Here is a 22,690-nt window from a genome sequence, read left to right as displayed (position 1 = left end):
CGAACTATCATTGTGCTGCGAACTCTATTGTATGAAGGTAGCCATATTATGATAAATTTTCAGATTAATGTCAGTTTGCTGTTACATAGTAAGGAATGTAGTAACGCATTGCATTCAGACCAATTCAGACATAGCCTGAGCATGTCAGTGATTTATTTAATTGACACCTAAGCTCACATCTAGAGAGTGCTTAATACTTAATATAACACTAACTTAAGCCTATCAAAAGGTTTTTAAGAGATGGGTAAAGCACTATTTTTAATATTAAAAAAATTGAGAAATAAATCTGAAAAAAAAAACACTACAAATAAAAGGCTTGGGAAAATATATTTTTTACACATTATTATTAAAAACGTTTGATATTTATATGCATTAGAAGGTACTTACGGCAGGATAGGAGCTCGTAACTAATATAATTGGCGTAAAACACACTGCTTAATATTTTTTGCGTAATTATGGAAGTGCTACATATATTAATGTCAATTTTAAAGTCGTCGTAGCCTAAAAGATAAGACGCTCGGTGCTTTCGTATGTGACGTTGCGACTATGCCAGTGTTCGAATCCCGCAAACAGGTGACGATATTTCAGATGAAATACGTACTTAACAGATTTTCACGAATAACTTCCACTGCGAAGGAAAAACATGTTGTGAGTCCGCACGTGGTACCTACCACCTTCCTGACTATTTTCCCACCCGATTTCCCAACCAAATTCGACAATTAAAACAGACATTTTAACAGTTTTTTTAAAAGCATAAATTGAGAGACGAGCTCGCCATTGAAGTTGAAAGAAACGGTGATTACTGGAGTAACTACAAACATTAAATGCCTGATGCATTGATGAATTGCTTGAATGCCGGAAGTTCATTTAGTTAATTGACTTCGTAGGCAGACGAGCATACGGCCCATTTGATGGTGGTTACTGTCGCCCGTGGACGTCAGCAATGCCAGGGGCAGAGCTAAGCCGCGGCCTACAGAAAATCACCGTAATTTCTCTACCGAAAATTTTCAATGCATTTTTTTTTCATCTTCTTATCTAATTTAATATGTTGGTTAGCCATTTTTTCATGTAAATGAGACGCCTTTTTTAATTGCTTTTGTAGGTAGACGAGCATACGCGCCACCTGATAGATTAATTACAACTGGTATAATGAGTTGCAGTATAACTTTAATATTGAAGACTTTCAAAAATAGAAAGTTTTAACAAAATTTGGTAGTAAAGTATTTGTGATGAAAAATTCTAAAAAAAAAATATTAGTCTTATTTATTTTAAAAAAATGTAACTAAATGATTGAATTTTTATATAATAGACATTTAATATTTATTTTAATTTGAGATCCTTATTTACAGGTTGATTTATTTGGGTTAAATAAACCCAGGTGTTTAGCAGTGGCGGTAAATTACATATGGTAAATACATTTTGTAAGACAGAATACCTTGTAAATGTTATCCCAGTCACATGAAACCATGCCACGTAACAAGTTTAAATTATGAAAATAAAACGAAAAACAAAACTATAAGATATAATTTAAAACTCACCCAAATTTAACTAAATTTTAGACATATTTTTAACAAAAATAAAAGCATACAAAATTCTTAAATAAAATAAAAAAACTCCCTTTAACGGAAACCTCAAAATGCTGCAATTTACAAATGATGTTTTATTTTTTTCATTCCCGTATCCTGCTCCAAATATTTGGCCAAAGAAATCAAATTATTGTACTGTCATCGGTACTTGATACGTGTGCAATTTTACAATTTAAGACTCCGTTAAAAGAATTTCATTTCGACAAAGATCTTTAAGGAGACTTCATAAAAAGGATGTCATTTTAAAATTAATATTTAAATTTAGTCATACTTGATTCCGTTACTCAATAGCCCAATACCCACCCCACAGACTCCAATAATAAGGAGAGAAAATATCTATATTTTCTTAATGCTCTGTATATAAAAGAAGCCGAAATAACAATTATTGTAGCAGAATTACGGGAAAATTCGAGGCTATTCTGTACCTGAAACAAAAAGAAAAATAATTGTAAATCTTCGTTCACATCAGATTATGTTTGGTAACTATTCTACCTATACACGGAAAATTCAATTACAGTCCATTTATAATAAAATCGATTTTCAGATACATACATTTATTCACAAGCCTTAAGACAAAACCATATCTCCTTCTTCAAACAATAAAAAAAACAGCTGAAACAGGAGAAACAATGCTCTATTCAAGATATACGGAAGGAACTGGTGGTAGGACCTCTTGTGAGTCCGCGCGTATAGGTACCACCACCCTGCCTATTTCTGCTGTGAAGCAGTAATGCGTTTCGGTTTGAAGGGTGGGGCAGCCGTTGTAACTATACTAAGACCCTTAGAACTTATATCTCAAGGTGGGTGGCGCATTTACGTTGTAGATGTCTATGGGCTCCAGTAACCACTTAACACCAGGTGGCTGTGAGCTCGTCCACCCATCTAAGCAATAAAAAAAAAAAAAGAACCGACGGCGCAGTACCGCCATTATAGCCCAAGAGCCCGTGGGCTCTACCTGTATGTATTTGACCAGACCTGAATTTTCGTACATTGAGACCCCCTATACCTACCATGCATGAGGTGGGGACTCACTAAGCTCGAAGTGGTCGACGCGCCGAGCACTAAGGTAGGACAGGTACCGATTTTGACGGATTTTAAATCCATTTGACCACGTCTGCCGTTTTGAAATTTTGAAAATATATGATTATTATTATCGGAAAATAAGAATGGCAGACCATTATCGCGCATTTTACTTTGTGGCAGACTACTTTGAAAATGCTAAATAAATAAAATTTTGAAAGTAATTGACCAGATCTGCCATTGATATAATAATATGTTGTTTATTATAGTCTTAAAAACTTATATTGATCACGGCAGACCTCTACATTGCGTACACACATCAACATATAATAAAATCTTAGCTACTACCCGGCCAGATGTATATTATGTTTTCCGTTCACTGTTTTAGAGGAATATAATTTACTTGCGATTTACTTTAGCAATGTATTTACCGAAATTAATATTTTTTTTATATTCTATATACTAAACTTCATTAGTTAGACAATAAAGAAGTGAATTTTTTATGGAATAATTATAAATAATACGGTATAATGTTGATCAAAAAATAATTCAATTCCTCATTTTTATCATTCAACATTTAACTTGCCAGCTATACAATACCAAAAAATCTAGTGATGTAGATGATGGAAGGTTCCAGCTATTCGTTAGCAACTATAAAGATTCAGACATCAAAATTTTGAGGCAAGCTCAATACCACCGCGTAAGAGTAAGCTTTATCAACAACTTTTGAGGGCCCACTATATTTCTTCTATTTGGAGAAATGCTTACAAAAAGCAACCCACAACTTTAGACCCATTGGAGTATGGTTGGATTGAGCAGGACAACATATATGCCTTCAAAGGGTTCGAAGGTGACCAACTTCCATATTTTGTGAGTGACTTAATCACCAATGTTCCTGGTAAGTTGATAGCAATTCTTTCTCGAACATGTTCAGATGAATTTACGTTCATTTTACAATTTATGTTTTATTTTTGCAGTATTCGATTCAATGGATGATGAAGACGAGTCGCCTAACGATAAAGATGACTCCGATGATGATGATGATGAATGAAGATTGATATATATATATATATGTAATGCATGCATGATATATTTTTTTAACTGATTTAACACTTTTAAATTTTGTTTTGACGAAATAAAAATGAGGAATTGAATTATTTTTTGATCAGCATTATACCGTATTATTTATAATTATTCCATAAAAAATTCACTTCTTTATTGTCTAACTAATGAAGTTTAGTATATAGAATATAAAAAAATATTAATTTCGGTAAATACATTGCTAAAGTAAATCGCAAGTAAATTATATTCCTCTAAAACAGTGAACGGAAAACATAATATACATCTGACCGGGTAGTAGCTAAGATTTTATTATATGTTGATGTGTGTACGCAATGTAGAGGTCTGCCGTGATCAATATAAGTTTTTAAGACTATAATAAACAACATATTATTATATCAATGGCAGATCTGGTCAATTACTTTCAAAATTTTATTTTTTTAGCATTTTCAAAGTGGTCTGCCACAAAGTAAAATGCGCGATAATGGTCTGCCATTCTTATTTTCCGATAATAATAATCATATATTTTCAAAATTTCAAAACGGCAGTCGTGGTCAAATGGATTTAAAATCCGTCAAAATCGGTACCTGTCCTACCTGAGCGCTCGGCGCGTCGACCACTTTGTGCTTAGTGAGTCCCCACCTCATGCATGGTAGGTATAGGGGTCTCAATGTACGAAAATTCAGGTCTGGTCAAATACATACAGGTAGAGCCCACGGGCTCTTGGGCTATTACGCAGACCGCGACGAGGATGATACAGCGGAACACACATTGGCGCGTTTCGACGGCGCGTTTCGCGCCGGATTTGACGAGCAACGCGCCGCCCTCGTCGCGGTCATAGGAGAGAATCTGTCACTGCCGCGCGTCGTAACTACGATGCTCGGCAGCAACGAGTCCTGGAAGGCGATTCTCGACTTCTGTGAATCCACCATATCGCAGAAGGAGGCGGCGGAACGAGAGAGAGAGAGAGCTCTTCCGTTTCCACACCAATCCGTCACCGTCGAGCCGGGGACCGGAGGAGGGAATACGCCCGTACGTCCCGGCCCCTGTAGGTGGCGGCTTCCCCCCGGTGAAGGTCAAGGGGCGACCTCAGGGGGTAGAGGCTGCGCGACGCGCTACCAGCACTCTAGCGCGCTGTCAAGGAGATAAAAAAGAGCAACCGGTTGGCGGTGTATCGCATCCCGACCCGGCAAGCTGGTTCTGGTCCAGCGGGGTATTCCGGGACATCAGCGGTACCGTCTCGGCGGCCTGACGGGCTGCCGTACCGAGACGGCTGATGTTTCAGAGCCTTCAATTCGCCTCGAAGGCTCCGTCGGCCAGGCGTCCTTGGGCTAAGCTGCGCTATCTGGTTGGAGTGTTGACCGCGGTAGCTCCCCTACCTCATCCGGGTTCTGACCCTGGAGGGGATCGTACGCTTGGGCGAAGAGTGCAGGGGAGTCATTTAGTGGGTGGGCCCTAAAATTCTTTGGGCTCGCGATCGGAGTCAATAAACATCACAAGATTTCTAGAAACGTAATTCGGACTCACAACTGAATTGTATAATAATTTTCCCACCGTTTTAATAAGAACAAATGAGTTATTTGCCACAGAGGTAGGTAAATACTGTAACGCTAGAAAAATTGAAATTGTTTTTTTTTTAATTAAGTTTTGAAATTAACGCCCTCTAGCGTAAAACGTGGCGCAGTGTGGGGAAATAAATAATTATGAAACGCTGCTTAGTGCACTTATCCGACACTGCATGGCGTGACTGTACTATCTTGTCTGTGGTTCGAGGGTGAGATTGTCACAGCACTATAGGCGGAACTTTCGAGAACTGTAAGACAATTAATATAAAAGGACAAGTCACTTTGTCCGAAGCCTTTTTCAATCAACATCTCTCGAGCTGCAGTGCAAGTTTTATTAAGTATTTACCATAGTCAATTTATCTGTTCCTTGGTGTATTTTTATTCAACCAGGGTAAGTGTTTCATAATTTATTCTCCACACTGTGTCCACAGCCATTTATCTAAATAGAAGTTAACACCACTTTGTCTTGTCGTGTAGGTCCTAATAACTGGTACATTACATGTACATGTTAGGGTGCGGAGCGTGACCTTACTATCACCTTCAAGATCCCGCAGTACTTTTCTGAGTGGACGCTGCCGGAAGCGAGGTGCTCTGGCTTGGCGATCCAGAAAGTACTTGACTACCGTAGAACAAAGAAACACACCTGCATACACAACCTGGCTCGGATCCAGCAACCCCAGTTGCGGAGAAGCAATCCAGTAATCATTCGTCATTTTGTGAACCACTGGTGATACCGTCTTAGTTTATAATATTGTTATTTAATCTAACTTTCATTAAATTCTTTCTCCTTTGTTCGGTATACCTACCGACACATATTTGACAAAGATACCGTACCACTAATTTATTCTGTGTAAACAATTATAATCATTAAATCTGTAGTTAATAAACTCAAGTGTAATATATATTGTAATTGTTTCATTTATTGGCGTAAGTCTCCCAGAGCGGTAAGTGGTGGCGCCCTGAGATCCTCCTCACAGAGTCTCCTGTTCACCGGTTGTCTACCGGTGGTGACGTGTCTAGAAGTGGTGCGACTCGGCCCCGTGTCTCTCGACCCATAGACCACCTTTTGGGGAGTGACGCGACTGGGCCTCATGTAACATCGGCATACCAGGGACACCCTTAGACACAGACACGTTATAATACCAGTTGGCGGTACGCTGACATAATGCTAAAGGAATGCTCCTCTCAATTCTCTGATGATTCCACTAATTATCTTCTACGACAACCACGGGAAGAGACGGTGTGGTGGGATGGTACAAAACGGGGACTCCATAGCTGAATTCTACGGCACGTTAACAATGACCACTGCTTGTAAGTCCTAAAAATTCTATCAAGACTATCGTTATCTATTCTATGTATTACTGGTGGTAGGAGCTCTTGTGAGTCCGCGCGGGTGGGTAATACCACCCTGCCTATTACTGCCGTGAAGCAGTAATGCGTTTCGGTTTAAAGGGTGGGACAGCCGTTGGAACTATACTTGAGACCTTAGAACTTATATCTCAAGATGGGTGGCGCATTTACGTTGTGGATGTCTACGAGCTCCAGTAACCACTTAACACCAGGTGGACTGTGAGCTCGTCCACCCATCTAAGCAATAAAAAAAAATCGTCATACTCACTATTGTACTCATAAACATATTTCACTAGTGCTTCTAAAGTTCAATAGCGTCACTAATGAAGAATGATATTATATTCCATTTGATAGTCGAACTATTCCGTAGCAATCATTACTGGGAGATCGGATCGAACAAAGGACTTAATTTCAAGCGCCACTGAATGTAATAGCCATAAAACTGGGAATGCTCTGGATTATCTTGGATCGGCTGTGACACATTGAACAAGACCTTGCAAAATTAATAAACGCAATTTTCATGTACGTTACATGAGACGTTCCACATTTAACACAGGATCATACAGGATTTCAATACTATATTGTTGAAATTGGAACACCATGATTTCAGCATTTCTATGATGCTGTTTGCTTAAGTTCTTACCTTTTATAAGGATAATTTGGTTACAAAACAACAGTATCATCTTTAAAATATTGATGTCAAAAATTCAATTAGCAGGCAATATTATCCGTGGAGTCTTAAAATATTCCTTACCAAATACAAGTATTTAAATTTAAAATTATTGGAATAATTTGGTAGGAATGAGGTAAGTATTTGAAACGAAATTAATGAAAGATTAGTTATGTCGATGAACCCAGAATCGCTACTAATTATGTACTGAGTAAAAAGTGAACATTTGCTGACCTGTCACTCACTTGCGATACTGAAGAGGTAAGGTGCGAACTAAGGTTTGAAAAGCTCAAATTTGACTTGAAGTGATTGTGTATTATCTGTGCACCTGGAATTGTTCATATCCATGCATGATAATGACTACTTACCGTCGGGTGGGGCGTATTCTCGTCTGCCTTCAAAGGCATTAAAACGTAAAATATTTCTAATTAAATAATTTACCTTAGCATAATAATATATACATACATAGATGTCACCTGAGAATAAAAAACACGTGTGGCATTCGGGGACTGCCGCGGTAAAGCTGTTGCATAGCATTTGTTATCAACTTATGCAATTATAATTAGACAATAATAATATAATAAATTAAAGCAATAATAATAAAATAAGACCACGCTATATTTATAAACATTAACAAAAGCAAAACATTAACTGTCCCTTTCACATTCATAAGCTAGACCGCGCGAGAGAAAAAAGGACAGACTTTTCATGATGTGCATGCAGTGCGACATCACGCCGCGCGTTTATTCACAAACACTACACAAGCGTAACGTGTGAATTTGTTGAACGCAAGTTACATGGTAGGCGGAATGGGGGGTGTTAGGTTTTATTTTCGTTACGGAATCTCTTGATTCGGTCGCCTCGCTCAAAGCCTGCGATAAAAGCTATGCAATAGCTTAATAAGATGTATAATATACCTACAGAATTGTCAATGACATTTCATCGACTTAATGTTTTTAAAAGTATATCCATATATATATTTGTACATATTTGTACCTTCACATATTCTTTCAGTATTTTAAGATATACGTTCATACCTCTTTACCTATATTTTAAAGTTTCAGTGAATCGCACTTAACAGTAAGCTCCAGTCGCGCATCAAAAATGACATCCACAGCTTCTTTCAACATCTTTTCTTTTCCACTTTAGCACTAACAAAACGGTACTAAGCACTCTTGTGTTGTAACATTATCAAAATGATCTGCACCCGTTTAGTAGCAAGCCTGCCGCAGCGGGAATAAAACTTAATTACGTTCAGAAACTAGGCAACCAGTGGCAGTAATTGCATTTACGTCGTTTACTGCTAGTTTTCCCACAGAGGACATTAATTACTGGATTAATGTTTTGCAATCGCATTTCATACACATTGTTTTTTAGTTTTTTTTTTTTTCAGTTTTCCTATTACGATATATTTTCATTTATCAATGTTTTATTTGTTAATCCTTTTTGAAAGAATCAACGTTCTTCATAAATTCAACTCGTGGCACCCGTCGTTCATCTCCCGGATCCAATATAGTATTTATTTTATAAATAATTTATAGTATATAAATAATATACATAATATGATCTTCATACTTTTTGACACGCTTTTCTTATCTAGTTTGTATGTGACGAAATATTTGAATACTTGAACGAACAATAACAATATAATTATTTTATAACTTCGCTCAAATATGTTGACAAGTCGGTTGGCAATTTAGGTTTAGTGTTTTTTGTTTAGTTTTTAACCTAAATCCATCTACTATTTCTCATATTTTAGATCTCCAAGACACGAAAGCAGGCTCCTTACAAATCGTAGGTACGGGTTGGATTACTACTAATACTTGCAACCAGCTGACGCACGGGGTCAACGCTCTCATCGCTCTCTATAGCTCTATTTTTTTTAATTGAGAGTGCGCAAGGCAACTAATTAAAACATAGACCTTAGTTTGGTAAATAAATATTAATAATATTTTTCTGTAGTCTAAAAATGCTGTTACGATATTCAAATCAATTTCCATCTACACGTAGCATGTAGCATCGTATAGCGTAGCATCACCTAACAATAGTTCGACTGATTCAGCTTACTTTATTTATTTTCGTAATTTCCAAGTTTTTTTTAGGAGATATCCACTGGAAAACTTTCATACAATTATGTATTGATACGTTGTGACACGTGGGTTAATTACGTTGTCACGTGGTTGAATGTTACTAATCTTTTGATTAACTTAAACCTTGTTTGAGTAGTATAACATAACTATATGTATAACATAAGCCACTATCATTCCTAACTTCACTCAACTTCAAATCTCGAACTTAATACAGCAAAGTACATATATAGGTATATAAGCTACGATTCAGAGATCTCGCAAACGCACGAATTCCTCTACAATAAGGATTTGCGCTACCGCCGCCGCGCCGTTTCTCGAGATCGGTTCCAAATCCGGAGTCACGTCAGTCAGCGAATGGTTAAGTGGATTAAAGCGATGACGTCCGGATGAATTAATCCGACGTACCCATCGAACTCAAATAACCAAGCGCTTAAATATTAATTCTCTTTACAAACTTTTATATTATAACAAATTATGTTTTGATTTAAAATTGCTGCTAGGCTCAGCTTCGGTTTATGAGATCTTGTAAAACGAGATCAAGATTCGATTGTCCTCAAGTTTTTTTAATTGTCAGAGGCGTCCATGTTCTAATAGGTAAAGAGTCTGGAATGACCCGTATGGAATAAATCATCGCTTATAAAATCAAATACACTATTTGTTCCGACTTACAAGTACTATGAAACAATATGCACTACTGTCTTGTTTAACTTTAGACAAACGGGATTCACTTGAATATTCTTACGCCGGCAAGAGTAACGCCATCTATCGCCGCATAGCAGAAACGAATATCAAATAAACTAGTAACGTCGAGAGCGCTCGAGAAGCACGACGCCATCTATTGTCAGATAGCGGAAACACACATCGAAGCTACTCGGCTTGCCAAGAATGTTCTCAATAAATCTAGGAATGTCGTATCGACTATAAAAACGTTGCAGCGATGGCACGGAAGCAGTTAGTAATCGGATCTACTCGAAGCGGAACAGCGAACAAATCACCCGTAGCGAAGCGGAAGAAGAGAATTGAGAATTTTGGAGTGTTCGTTAAGTGTTCTAAGTGTTAATACAGTTTTAATTTGTACTTCGGTAGAACTTTTATTTATCCCGAACCCCAGCGTGTAACAATACAAATTAATTCCTTATGGTGTAGTATGTTACGAATCCTTCATACTATTTAGAGAATAGGTAAGGCGGATAGTATCCATCTGCCCATCTTAGCTAACCAAGAAATATTTTTTTCCCTACCTAATCGTTGGTAGCTACCATAAATGTAGTTACTATAATAGGATAGAATAATAACGATTTTCAATTAGAGTTAATTAGACTAATAATCTCGTCTCATATTTCATTATTAAAATACAGAACAGCTTTTTTTATTGCTTAGATGGGTGGACAAGCTCAGGGCCTACCAGATATGGTCCATGTAAATGCCATCACCCACCTTAAGTCACGAATTCAAAGTCTCAGTTTTACAGTACAACGGCTGGTCCATCATTCAAAACGAAACGCATTACTTCTTCACGGCAGAAATAGGCGGGGGGTGGTGGTACCTAACCGTGCGATCTCACGAAACGCCCTACTTATGACGCACTGATTTTGAGTCGTTGAAACAACTTTACTGGTGGTAGAACCTCTTGTGAGTCCGCACGGGAAGGTACCACCGCCCCTCCTGTTTCTGCCGTGAAGCAGTAATGCGTTTCGGTTTGGGGGTGGAGCAGCCGTTGTAACAATACTGAGACCTTAGAACTTATATCTCAAGGTCTGTGGCGCATTTACGTTGTAGATGTCTATGGGCTCCAGTAACCACTTAACACCAGGCGGGCTGTGAGGTTGTCTAAGCAATAAAAAAAAAAAAAAAATGACAACACGAGAGAAAAATACAATGTAACATTTAATCGCCACGTTTCAGCTCTACGTCAATAAAACGAAACACGAATTGTAAGTTTTTACGACCAGGTAGAGTCGCTGCAATAAGTACAGCACTTCTGTTTGCAACTTCGCTTTCTGTGGATTGAATGTGTGAGGCCAGCGGCTGTGTTCTACGTAAAAGCTTTTAAAGTAGTGAAACAGATGGTCACTGAGACCGGTCGCTTTGTCACGCCGACTCCGTCCATATGTTGAAACACTCCTTTCACAAAAGCCTTTCGAAATTGGCTTTTCAAGTGATTACGCGTTTTCATTTTCTTTGCTCAAGTGAGTGAAAGAGCTTCTAGTCCACTCATTATTCATTGATTACAGGAGCCCGTAGACATCACAACATGAATATCACCCAACGGTGGGACGGTATTTTCCTCATTATAGATATAGTAAAAAAAAAGGCCGACGCTTCGAACTATTTACGATTTTCGTGGTCACCAACGACTGACGACGATTAAGCCCATAAAAGCAATTTTAGCTTAATCTTGGACTGCAATTTTTACGGTGTGTCATAATTACATAAAAAATTTGCAAATTAATTAATTATTTAAAAGAAGAAGCGTGCGTCGCTTGTAATTTCATTAAAATAAATGACCTCCCCTTAATAGACGACCGTTAGGCCGGTCCGGTGTGAATAACGTGTCATTTGAATATGGAAATGTAGTTTAATTTTGTGAGCAACATCTGGTTCGCTTTACATCGTTCTACTTATTTACTCTATCAAAGGCGGACCTTGGCACATAAAATTTACAGGGTCGTAGTATTACGAAACGTATTCACGCAAATTCACATTTTTGCCTTAAAGCTCATTTCCCTTTTTGTGCAAAAATTTGACTGCTTCGATTCGGAGGACAAAACAGCACTTCCAAGAAACTTAATTCAATTCAAAATATTATCAAAGCGGCATCCATTGAAATCAAAATTACAAATGGATTTAAGATCGATACGTCGACCGTTTTGTGAATAAAGAACATAAAGATAAGGATTCTTTCATGGAAGGAAGTAAGCCTTTTGTCGGAATTCGATCGCTGAAGAAATTGCGGCTCCTTTTAGTTGACTCCCGTTGAACGCGATAAAACCTCAATAATAATTGGCAATATTGCGGAAATTGCTATTTCGTTACTCCTAAAAATTATTGATAAAAATTTATAGACATTTTTATTTATTGCCTTGTCGGGTATTATTGATAAGCCTTGTGCTAATTCGTTACCGAGATCTATTAACTCACTCGCTGTCTTAAAAAATATGATGCCAATTTTCGTTACTTGAGCTGGTAATGTGAATATTCAATTCAACTCATTCTCGGCTTCTTTTTTTGTGATACCTGAAACCACTGCGTTCATTCACGTTCCGTTCCGTTCCAGAGATCTTTTTTATCACGTACCACCGTTTTTTATAACGATATCAATGTAGTCATTTATACTAACAGAAATGACCAAGCAAAACTGTTTGGATCTATGAATTTTGAGCAATTTTTACCTGGTCGCTTGCTGCAGGTTTTATTTGGCTTAATTAAAAGCTCTGGGATTAATTTCCGAAAATTTAAGATACTGAACAAAACTAGTTTATTCAGCAATTGCATAAACACCCATTTGCTGACCGTCCACTTTGGAATCTATGGTCTTAGCTCCATTACCATCCATCCATCAGTTGCTTTCTCTAACCAAGGATAAATCGATTAAATTTATCTTTGAGGTGACTAAAGCTTGAATGGCCTACGAAAAATCTTCTGTCCCACTGATTTTTATTGACCCTTTTATCAAAATTAATCTAGAACACTCATTTTTTTAACAAAGCGCGTAGCATCTACAGCACATGTCTTCAACAAACTATGTAGTATCATTCATAATATAATAATACGTAATCCAATAGATAATGGATGCTTACATCAAAATTTCATGAAAAGTCTGACACTTTCTTTACCGAAAGTAGAACACGAAAAAATGTGTCAAAGTAAAAAATTACCAACCTTTGTTCAGTTGTACAAGAATATTATTAAAAGAGAATCCGCTATGATAAAACACAAATAAGCTTTGAAGTGCCTATTCACAGTCATTCTCTCTGTCTACGTATCTGTCAACAGTATAAGAAAACTATGATCACATAACACAAGCCAGACCCCCTATGGCCTATATCTATGGCCTAAAATGGTAATATCTGTAGCCACTAAGTATCTACTTGACCAGCTATAATATCTTCCATCCGTTTGTTTCTATTCTATAATATTTGTTCGTTAAAAAAAGCAAACATTCCAGAAAGTTACTCTCGCGTGGAAAACATATACATACTTATATCCCAATGTATATTCAAACGTACCTACTCCACAAACATAAAAAAATCGTGCACGTAACAAGAACTCCGTAATAAAGTTTCGTTTTACGCAGCCGCTATGAAAATCTAAAAAGCAAGAAATTCATCTTAATTATTCATGACAGATGTATCGATCCCGTATATCAGGCAACTTTTGGTAGGCGCCATTCGTCTTTACTCACTCCACGATTTCTAAATTTTTTTTTACTTAATCCAATGTCATACAGGTGCCTACGCTTTTTTCTTTGCCTTTTATGAAATATTTACAATATATTCATAAACGAATCAATCTAGTAGGCCTGTATGATCTGCTTGGAAGCCGAAACGTAATGCTACTTAAATCTATTGATGTTTGATGTACCTATAATGTATTACTGTGAGCTATTGACAATTTTATAGCTTGAGTTATTTTACTTCATTCTTTTTTATATTGTTTTCAATTTTAACTGGCCCGAATTATGATTTTGGTAGTAATCAATTAAATATGGAAATGAATAATATTATTTTCTTTTCACGGTAATAACACAAATCAAAGAACTTTCGTTGGTTAATTTTTTTATTGTCTTTGAATAAAAAGACATTTGAATGCTATAAATAACAAATTAAACTTTAGAATTTTAAACGGAACGACAATTTCGTATCACTAACGAGTACATACAAGAGATTTTAACTTATATTAAAACGTAATGATCTGTACAAAAGTTTTTGTAAGTTTGCGTGCAAAAGATAAAAGGGTTGAGGACCAGGGACGATGAAGGGTTGCGGAGGACCATCAAATCGGCCGACGCCCGACGCAGTTGCCAATCCAAGGGGAATGCTCACTGAGCTCGTAAACTTTAACAAACCTATTTCCACTTCTGGAACTTATCAATTTAGCGTAATATTTTTTTTTACTCAGTCAACCTAATTAGAAGACTATTAAAATACCAAAGATATAACAAAAACACTGAAGCTTTGAAAAAATATTTGTCTCTCATCAGATTTTCTTACTTTCCATAATGAAGGAATAATCCTACAATTAGGAATTAAGATGGTTAACGGAAAATTGAACTGAATTCCAAGATATGATGGTTTAAATGATCCTCGTTTCGATCCTCGCGGTTCTTTCATTTGCAATAATTATGCCACGAATATTGTACCAAATAAGCAGGAAGATTTCACTCGGCTCTCCTTTTAAATAATTCCAGGCTTTGCACGGTATCATTTCAAAACTTATTAAATAATTTCTTTGCCTTTTCCGTATAAATGACATTGTAGATTTAATTAAATGTTTAAAACAAGCAATTAAAAGTTTCTGACGGAGCGACGGAATGGAAAGGTTTTTTTCTTTTCTTTCTGAACGTACTTTACCAGCACTGTTTAAAGGTTGTTTTTATATACATTATAGATATCTATATTTTTACTCATAGTTGTTTGTTACATTTATCGTCCAAGAATTTAGGTGGCCGAATGTTTTTTAACTAAAAACCTGTACATATATGGAATATTTACTTTTTCTTTCACAACGAAATAGATTTTAATAGGTTAACATTAGAAAAAGTTACAAGTCTCCTCAACGAAAACATTCCGTTTCCCTTGATAATTTGTGAACTTCGAGGAAACAAATAAAAGTTTCCCGAGTTTAATAAAAGCCCATTCAAACAGGGGAGAAGTTCCGAAAAACCAGCATATTTTTTTTTGGGAACATTTTGTGAATTCTTACAATAAATGTCAAAGAAGGAATGGATCTTGTTTTCTGCTCACTTGGTAACAATTAACGTCATACAGTCTACCAAAATACCTCTTTTCAAATGTCTAAATTATTATTATTATCAGCGACATAAATATCATAAGAAACGTAAGGTTTATGAGAAATAATATTTCTTAGGGAGAAAGAACACTGAAATCAAATTTTAATTAGTTTTAGTCATTTCCAATAGAACGAATAACGCTTAAATAACAAAATAACAAAAGAAGGCGTTAGTTTTCAAGAAAATTAACTGTCAACAACATGAAACTAAATCTATTATATATATAAAAGAAAGTCGCGTTAGTTACACTATTTATAACTCAAGAACGGCTGAACTGTTTAGCCTGAAAATTGGTGAGGAGGTAGCTTAGAACCAGGAGAAGGACATAGGATATATCGAACCTATACGTTCCCGTGAGACGTGATAAAAAGTATTATAAGGTCTAAAGTATTATAAGGTCTAAAGTATTATAAGGTCTAAAGAATTATAAGGTCTATAGTATCGTGCCAAAAATACCATTCTGACGTTATCTTTATATGCTTACAGATTTGTTCGAGATCTAGATAATCCTGGAGATCTACATTTCTCACATCCCATGAATCCAGGATAACTTCCAGATACTTGACCTTCCTGGTTCAAGTTTCCGACTGGGCGAAGAATGTACCGACTGATAAGAGATCCGTATTAATAATAATGCAAATGCCTTCAATAGTAACAAATAACTTACATCCATTTTGGTCGAAGTCAAATCCTTTATTGGAATTAGTAACATCGTATTTTTGAGGCGTAAATGAGTAAATAATCTCATGGCTCACTACTGAACAGTACAGTATTAAGGTTGAATTTTCAACTGCATTGAAACAAAGTTTTTGTTGTTTTTCAAACTGTACTGCGATGCTATGGTACACGTCAGCGCGCTCACACACAATCATGCATTTCCTCCTACTTCTGTGAAGGAATGATATAAGCAAGTATTAATATTCCAGTTAAAGAAGTGAAACCATTATAATTTCGACAACACGTCACAAGATAGGTCACGACATTCATGTTTTGAACATTAAAAGGCATCACACAAATGTATGATTTCCGTTCCTTGAAATTGAATGTTCAATTATTTGTAATGCCTTAAGTTGTGCTTCATAGAAAAGTTCAAAAGTCTTCATCGAATTAACTTCGAATGGCTTTAGGGTTTTTAGCAGGTCTAAAATCCTTCCTTTAGCTAACTGATTTTATTGTTCTAAACTTTCTTAGTTCTTGTCAAAATGTTTATTTTTTAAACCCAATTTAATCTTTCAGAAACAAAGTTATTCCGTGTACACGAGCATTGTGAGCAACAAATTGAATAAAGCTAAGCATGCCCGAGTGAAAATGAAGTAAGTCGAGATGCTTGCCAGTAAAGTTCACTAGGGAATTCTTAAGCGAGACTGCACAAACCCAATCAGGAAAAAGATAAAATAGACAGCATAAGTAATATTGAAAAAATAAATTTCAAAATGTGTGCCGATTTTAGAAAATTATTTATTAATAAAATAAAACGTATAAAATATATATATTTTATTGCTTAGATGGGTGGATGAGCTCACCTGGTGTTAAGTGGTTACTGGAGCCCATAGACATCTACAACGTAAATGCGCCACCCACCTTGAGATATAAGTTCTAAGTTACAACTATAGTTATAATACCTATAAATAACTATAGTTACAACGGCTGCCCCACCCTTCAAACCGAAACGCATTACTGCTTCACGGCAGAAATAGGCAGGGTGATGGTACCTACCCGCGCGGACTCACAAGAGGTCCTACCACCAGTAAAATTTACTTTACGAATTACAAATGACAAGAGTGCTAAATAAGTTTTCACTGATAATAAAACTTTCCGCATACACACGCTATTTACGACAAACTTTTAAAACATTCTCGATTGCTTTCTCAATATCTATAGATGCCTTGAAAGCTACATGTATGTGAGTCCATCGCTTCGTTGTTAATAAGTACACACAGGCAAACAGTATCGATCGTCGAACCACCTTTTCGAACGGAAACATCTGCCTCTGACGAGATACGCATCTAGCAGACTCGACTTATGAAGATAATCATCCGTATATAAATATTCAGTATACTGGAATAGTTAAAACAGAAGCCTTATGGCCGAAACAAAAAGTTTTTTTTTTTTTTTAAGTTGGCTACGGCTGCCTTACAAACGAAAATATGGTACATGATTAAGACATACGCGAGCGATAACTCTTAGTAATAAGTTCTATAAAGGTACATATGAGTGAGCCAACTGATTTTGAGGTTACATATGCCTATTGGCATTACAAGTAATTACCGCAGATTACCTTGACACATGGGTTCGAAGTCGAAATTTGATAACGGCTATCTTTTATGATGATGCACGCATGGCTTTAATGTATGATTTTCTTATACGATAATTTAAGGAGCATTGCATCCCCGAAGCATCCTAAATCACGGTAACTATACAATTATCTAGAAAAAATTCGTTTCCCCAGAATCACGTCACAAACATTTTCATTATAACGTCAGATGTCTTACCTGTTAATAAATGATGGTTTGAAACTTCTTACGTTTATCGCATTAAACTTTTTTTACGATTATACAATTGCACGTCAAGGAGAAAATTGGAACTTTTGTGTTTCAACTGACAAAATTCGTAACGTTTTTTTTTTTTTTATATTAAGAACCAACATGTTTCGTGAAACTTTTCTCGTTTAATCATTATCCCTACACTAGTGCTAAATCTTAATTTATTAACAGCTTCAAAATTAGTTAACTAACTTGATAAGGCTTGTAAATCCAACTTAACTTTTGTGAGTGCTCTAGTCCTTGGTATCGAAGTTTTTATTTCATTAGACGACTATTCCAGGGATTAGGTAGAAGCAGGCAAGAAAATTGTACCCAACCTTGCCACCTCAGAATAAATGTGTTATTGCGAGTAATTATCGTTAAACTCGCCTTTAATCCTAGAGGGCAGGTTCAAGGTAGTTTTCTCTGAATGTCATAATAATGTCACTCGACTTGAGAATGAAGAAAAAGAATAGAAAAAGTGATATCTACTTCTATATTACCCTTTGAATAAAGTAATGTGTATTTTTTTCCTTTAGTTGTGATTGTTATGTATTTACAGAAACGCGCTCGGAAAAAGACTCCCATACACATAATAATTTATAATAGTCAAGTATTTTGAATTCGTTATTTTTAAAATATCTGGAGCTCGCGGAACCTAAAAATCCTTACATTATACTATTTATAATGTAGATAGAAGCATAAGCTGAAATCGTATATGTGTATAGTATTTTTAGGAAAAAATATATTTTTAAATGAACACTTTTAAAAATGTTTATCCAACCTTTGATGCCCCATACATAGACAATGTTAAACGTGTTGACGAGTACTTACGGTGGTTAGCCTAATAGAAATGGATTCACAATTAGTATGATTTTTTATTGCCCTTATATGCAAATGAACATATGGTCCACCTGATCCGCCACTCACCAGAATCGTATATGTGTATAGTATTTAGAGAGAAAATATTTTTTTAAATAAACATTTTTAAAAATGTTTCCTAATCTTTGATGTCCCATATAGACAATGTTAAACGTGTTGACGAGTACTCGCGGTGGTTTGCCTAATAGAAATGGATTCACAGTTATTATTATTTTTTATTGCCCTTAGATGCAGATGAGCATATGGCCCACCTGATCCGCCACTCACCAGAATCGTATATGTGTATAGTATTTAGAGAGAAAATATTTTTTTAAATAAACATTTTTCAAAATGTTTCCTAATCTTTGATGTCCCATATAGACAATGTTAAACGTGTTGACGAGTACTCGCGGCGGTTTGCCTAATAGAAATGGATTCACAGTTATTATTATTTTTTATTGCCTTTATAAGCAGACGAGCACACGGCCCATCTGATCCGCCACTCAGTAGCCCGTGAGTGGCTACCATCGCTCATGGACTTCTGTAATGCCAGGGGCGGAGCCAAGCCGCTGCCTACCGTTAAGTACTCTCCACAAGCCTCGTTTGAAGAAGGTTACATCATATGACGCGTGCAGCTGCTCTATAACTAATTATGCTAAATATTATATAATTACATGATAGGTCATATTTTTCTGGTCCAAGAGCGTATTAAAATACATCTGTATACTAACTACCACCACCCAGCTTTTATTTGTCGCGAAGCAATATGGCGTTTCGGTTTCAAATATCGTACAGCCGTTATACTATACAATGGCCATTATACTATATGTAACACTATAAAATATTATACACACAACAGTTATTTAACTGGTTCCTATCACAATTTTCACATATAATGAGTTCCCGATATTTGGAAGGTGTTGCAAACGCCATGATCACGAGTGGTCTGGTCCACCCGTGGGATCCTTTAATAGCTGTATCAAGTTTTATCATCGAATGAATGTTATAAAAATGCATAAAGGATAAAAATATTTTATTTAAATTATATATGAAATAGATAGGAATAATAAGAATAAGGTAGAACAATTTTTATCATCCATCTCAAGAATCAAGTTTTACAAAACTTTTAAAACGATACGCTAGCGCTCTCAAGAACTTTAATAACGTCAAGTGCTGTATTTCCAATTCACTTAAAAGCGTACTGACGTATTCAAAGTTTTATAAATTTATTTCTACAATTAACCTTAAAGCTTTTGTAAAAGTTGACATTATAAACATTATGTCATAATTAAAATACTTTCAAAAACAAAACGTTCAATCAAAAAGCTTATGGACCATCTGCTCGTTTGAAATACTATCAATATAATAATATATGTATATACATAAATTTATAGTATTACTTTGTTGTAGACAAGGCTAAAAGATATACATAAGTTAAACAGAATCTAAATATAAAGGTGATATTCATGTGATTCATCCATATCTTTGCTATGTTATTTTGACCTCTTGTCTCATGACAGATCGCACCATTCGTATAATATATTGTAAATGGGAGCAAATACTGATCACAAAGTTGGTCTTTGTGAGACCGCACGGGTAAGTACTACCACCCTGCATATTTCTGCCGTGAAGCAGTAATGCGTTTCGGTTTGAAGGGTGGGGCAGCCGTTGTAACTATACTGAGACCTTACAACTTATATCTCAAGGTGGGTGGCGCATTTACGTTGTAGATGTCTATGGGCTCCACTAACCACTTAACACCAGGTGGGCTGTCAGCTCGTCCAGCCACCTATGCAATAAATAAAAAAAGCTAGTTCGTAAAAAAGCATTTATAGATTAGCTTATTGATGACGTAATATTCTAATCTTCTGAGTACTACACAGGACTGCTACATAATTTAATGATCTGAAGCTACAAAATAGCTGTAGTTTATTAGATTCGAACCCTACAGAAAAGGCTATTTTGCGGAAACTCTGCGGCAAACTGGGCGAAATCTTTACGAAATAATTTATAATTTACGTCCATCTTTGGGCACCGCAAATAACGTTTCTTTCCATTATTCATAAGACGTCCATGATTTCACTTCGAAAAGAAGAAAAAAAGATGAAAGCTAAACGAAACACAAGCTCTGTGTTATTCGCTAAATATTTAAATATAGAGAATTCTTGGGATGAAACATAAAAATGGAAGTCTTAAAATATTATTGATGAATCAGCCTCCCAGGTTAGAATAGATTATGGAAATTTTGTTACTCTCCATAATCAGCCATTTTGAGATCCGGTATTATTTTTTCTTTTTTTTTTCTGGCTGCGTTACAATTCTCGTAGACTTTTAAGTTATTTCGGATATAAATATTTATGCATCGTTTATAAATCTACGATTGATTTAAAAAGTTAAGAATAAAGGCAATTTAGAGACTTATTACATTATGTTGTACATTAAGTTTGTACGCTGCTGTAACGTGGACTTTGTGAGAAGTGGAAAAGGAGAAAATAAAAGCTCTGTTAGAGAAGATTGCTTTGGATTGAAACATAGCTAAGACTAAAAAACAAGACTCCTTAGAAAACTAATCTTCTCCATATGTTTGTACGTTGCTGAAACGGGAACTTTTTTTTTTTATTGCTTAGATGGGTGGACGAGCTCACAGCCCACCTGGTGTTAATTGGTTACTGGAGCCCATAGTCATCTACAACGTAAATGCGACACCCACCTTGAAATAAGTTCTAAGGTCTCAGTATAGTTACAACGGCTGCCCCACCATTCAAACCGAAACGCATTACTGCTTCACGGCAGAAATAGGCAGGGTGGATGTACCTACCCACGCGGACTCACAAGAGGTCGTACCATCAGTGATTACGCAAATTATAATTTTGCGCGTTTGATTTTTATTACACGATGTTATTCCTTCACCGTGGAAGTCAATCGAGAACATTTGTTAAGTACGTATTTCATTAGAAAAATTGGTACCCGTCTGCGGGAATCGAACACCGTTGCATCGCTAGATACGAATGCACCGGCTGTCTTATCCTTTAGGCCACGAGGACTTTGCGAACTTTGCGAAAAGTGGAAAGGAAGAAATTAAACTCTGTGGAGATGCGGGAAGACAATGCTTGCGGCTGGACTGCATCTGTCTCGGATAGTAACTGGCACATTTCGCCATGCAAGGAATGGCGGGCAGCACAGAACCGCATGGGAAGACTCCCATTGATGAATCGAGCAAATGCAGAGTAGCTACAGTGGGAAATCTTTTAAATGAGTACGACAGGACGACCTCGAGCAGGAAAGATAGTGGACCATTGGGAGGCTCATCAAATATGTCCTTTCTAATACTAAATAATGATCTGGACCACGTTATCAGGATTGTAACGACTAAGACAAATAGGAAGATAATTATCTTACCAATTATTTGCGCTGCTGATCTGAAAGTTAGTGACTGACACTGTACCGGGAGCTCGAGCTCAATTTCTGCCCAGGATTAGAATCGTTTTCAAGAAATTAAGTATTTGAGGCAAAATATGGGTATTACCCATAATTTTATGGGTAATACCCATATTTTGAAGTCGTCGTGGCCAAAAGGATAAGAAGTCCGGTGCATTCGTATGTAGCGATGCACCGGTGTTCGAATCCCGCAGGCGGGTACCAATTTTTCTGATGAAATACGTACTTAACAAATGTTCACGATTGACTTCCACGGTGAAGGAATAACATCGTGTAATAAAAATCAAACCCGCAAAATTATAAATTGCGTAATTACTGGTGGTAGGACCTCTTGTGAGTCCGCACGGGTAGGTACCACCTCCCTGCCTATTTCAGCCGTGAAGCAGTAATGCGTTTCGGTTTGAAGAGTGGGGCAGCCGTTGTAACTATACTGAGATCTTAGAACTCATATCTCAAGGTGCGTGGCGCATTTACGTTGTGGATGTCTATGGGCTCCAGTTACCACTTAACACCAGG

General features: G+C 36.5%; 1 protein-coding gene and 1 long non-coding RNA gene across 3 annotated transcripts in view; one reads left to right on the top strand and one right to left on the bottom strand.

Annotated features, from left to right (window-relative positions):
* LOC149500347 (uncharacterized) overlaps positions 1-22,690 on the bottom strand; it is a 402,287-nt gene that overhangs the window by 259,634 nt on the left and 119,963 nt on the right. The window contains exon 4 of one of the 2 annotated variants that reach the window (XM_089737127.1): positions 1,594-2,011. The exons of the other annotated variant lie outside the window; for it this stretch is intronic. Coding sequence (XP_089593253.1) covers positions 1,969-2,011 — 43 coding nt within the window. The 3' untranslated portion in view covers positions 1,594-1,968. Of the gene's footprint in view, positions 1-1,593; positions 2,012-22,690 lie in introns of those variants that run through there. 2 annotated transcript variants of the gene reach the window in all.
* Positions 3,230-4,390, top strand: LOC149500348 (uncharacterized). The gene is made up of 3 exons (XR_016325076.1): positions 3,230-3,249; positions 3,365-3,504; positions 3,584-4,390. It is a non-coding gene; the product is annotated as an uncharacterized LOC149500348 (long non-coding RNA).

Source organism: Bombyx mandarina, chromosome 22 (genome assembly GCF_030267445.1).
Source record: "Bombyx mandarina strain Sakado chromosome 22, ASM3026744v2".
Classification (NCBI taxonomy): domain Eukaryota; kingdom Metazoa; phylum Arthropoda; class Insecta; order Lepidoptera; family Bombycidae; genus Bombyx; species Bombyx mandarina.
This window is presented reverse-complemented; position numbering and strand designations above follow the sequence as displayed.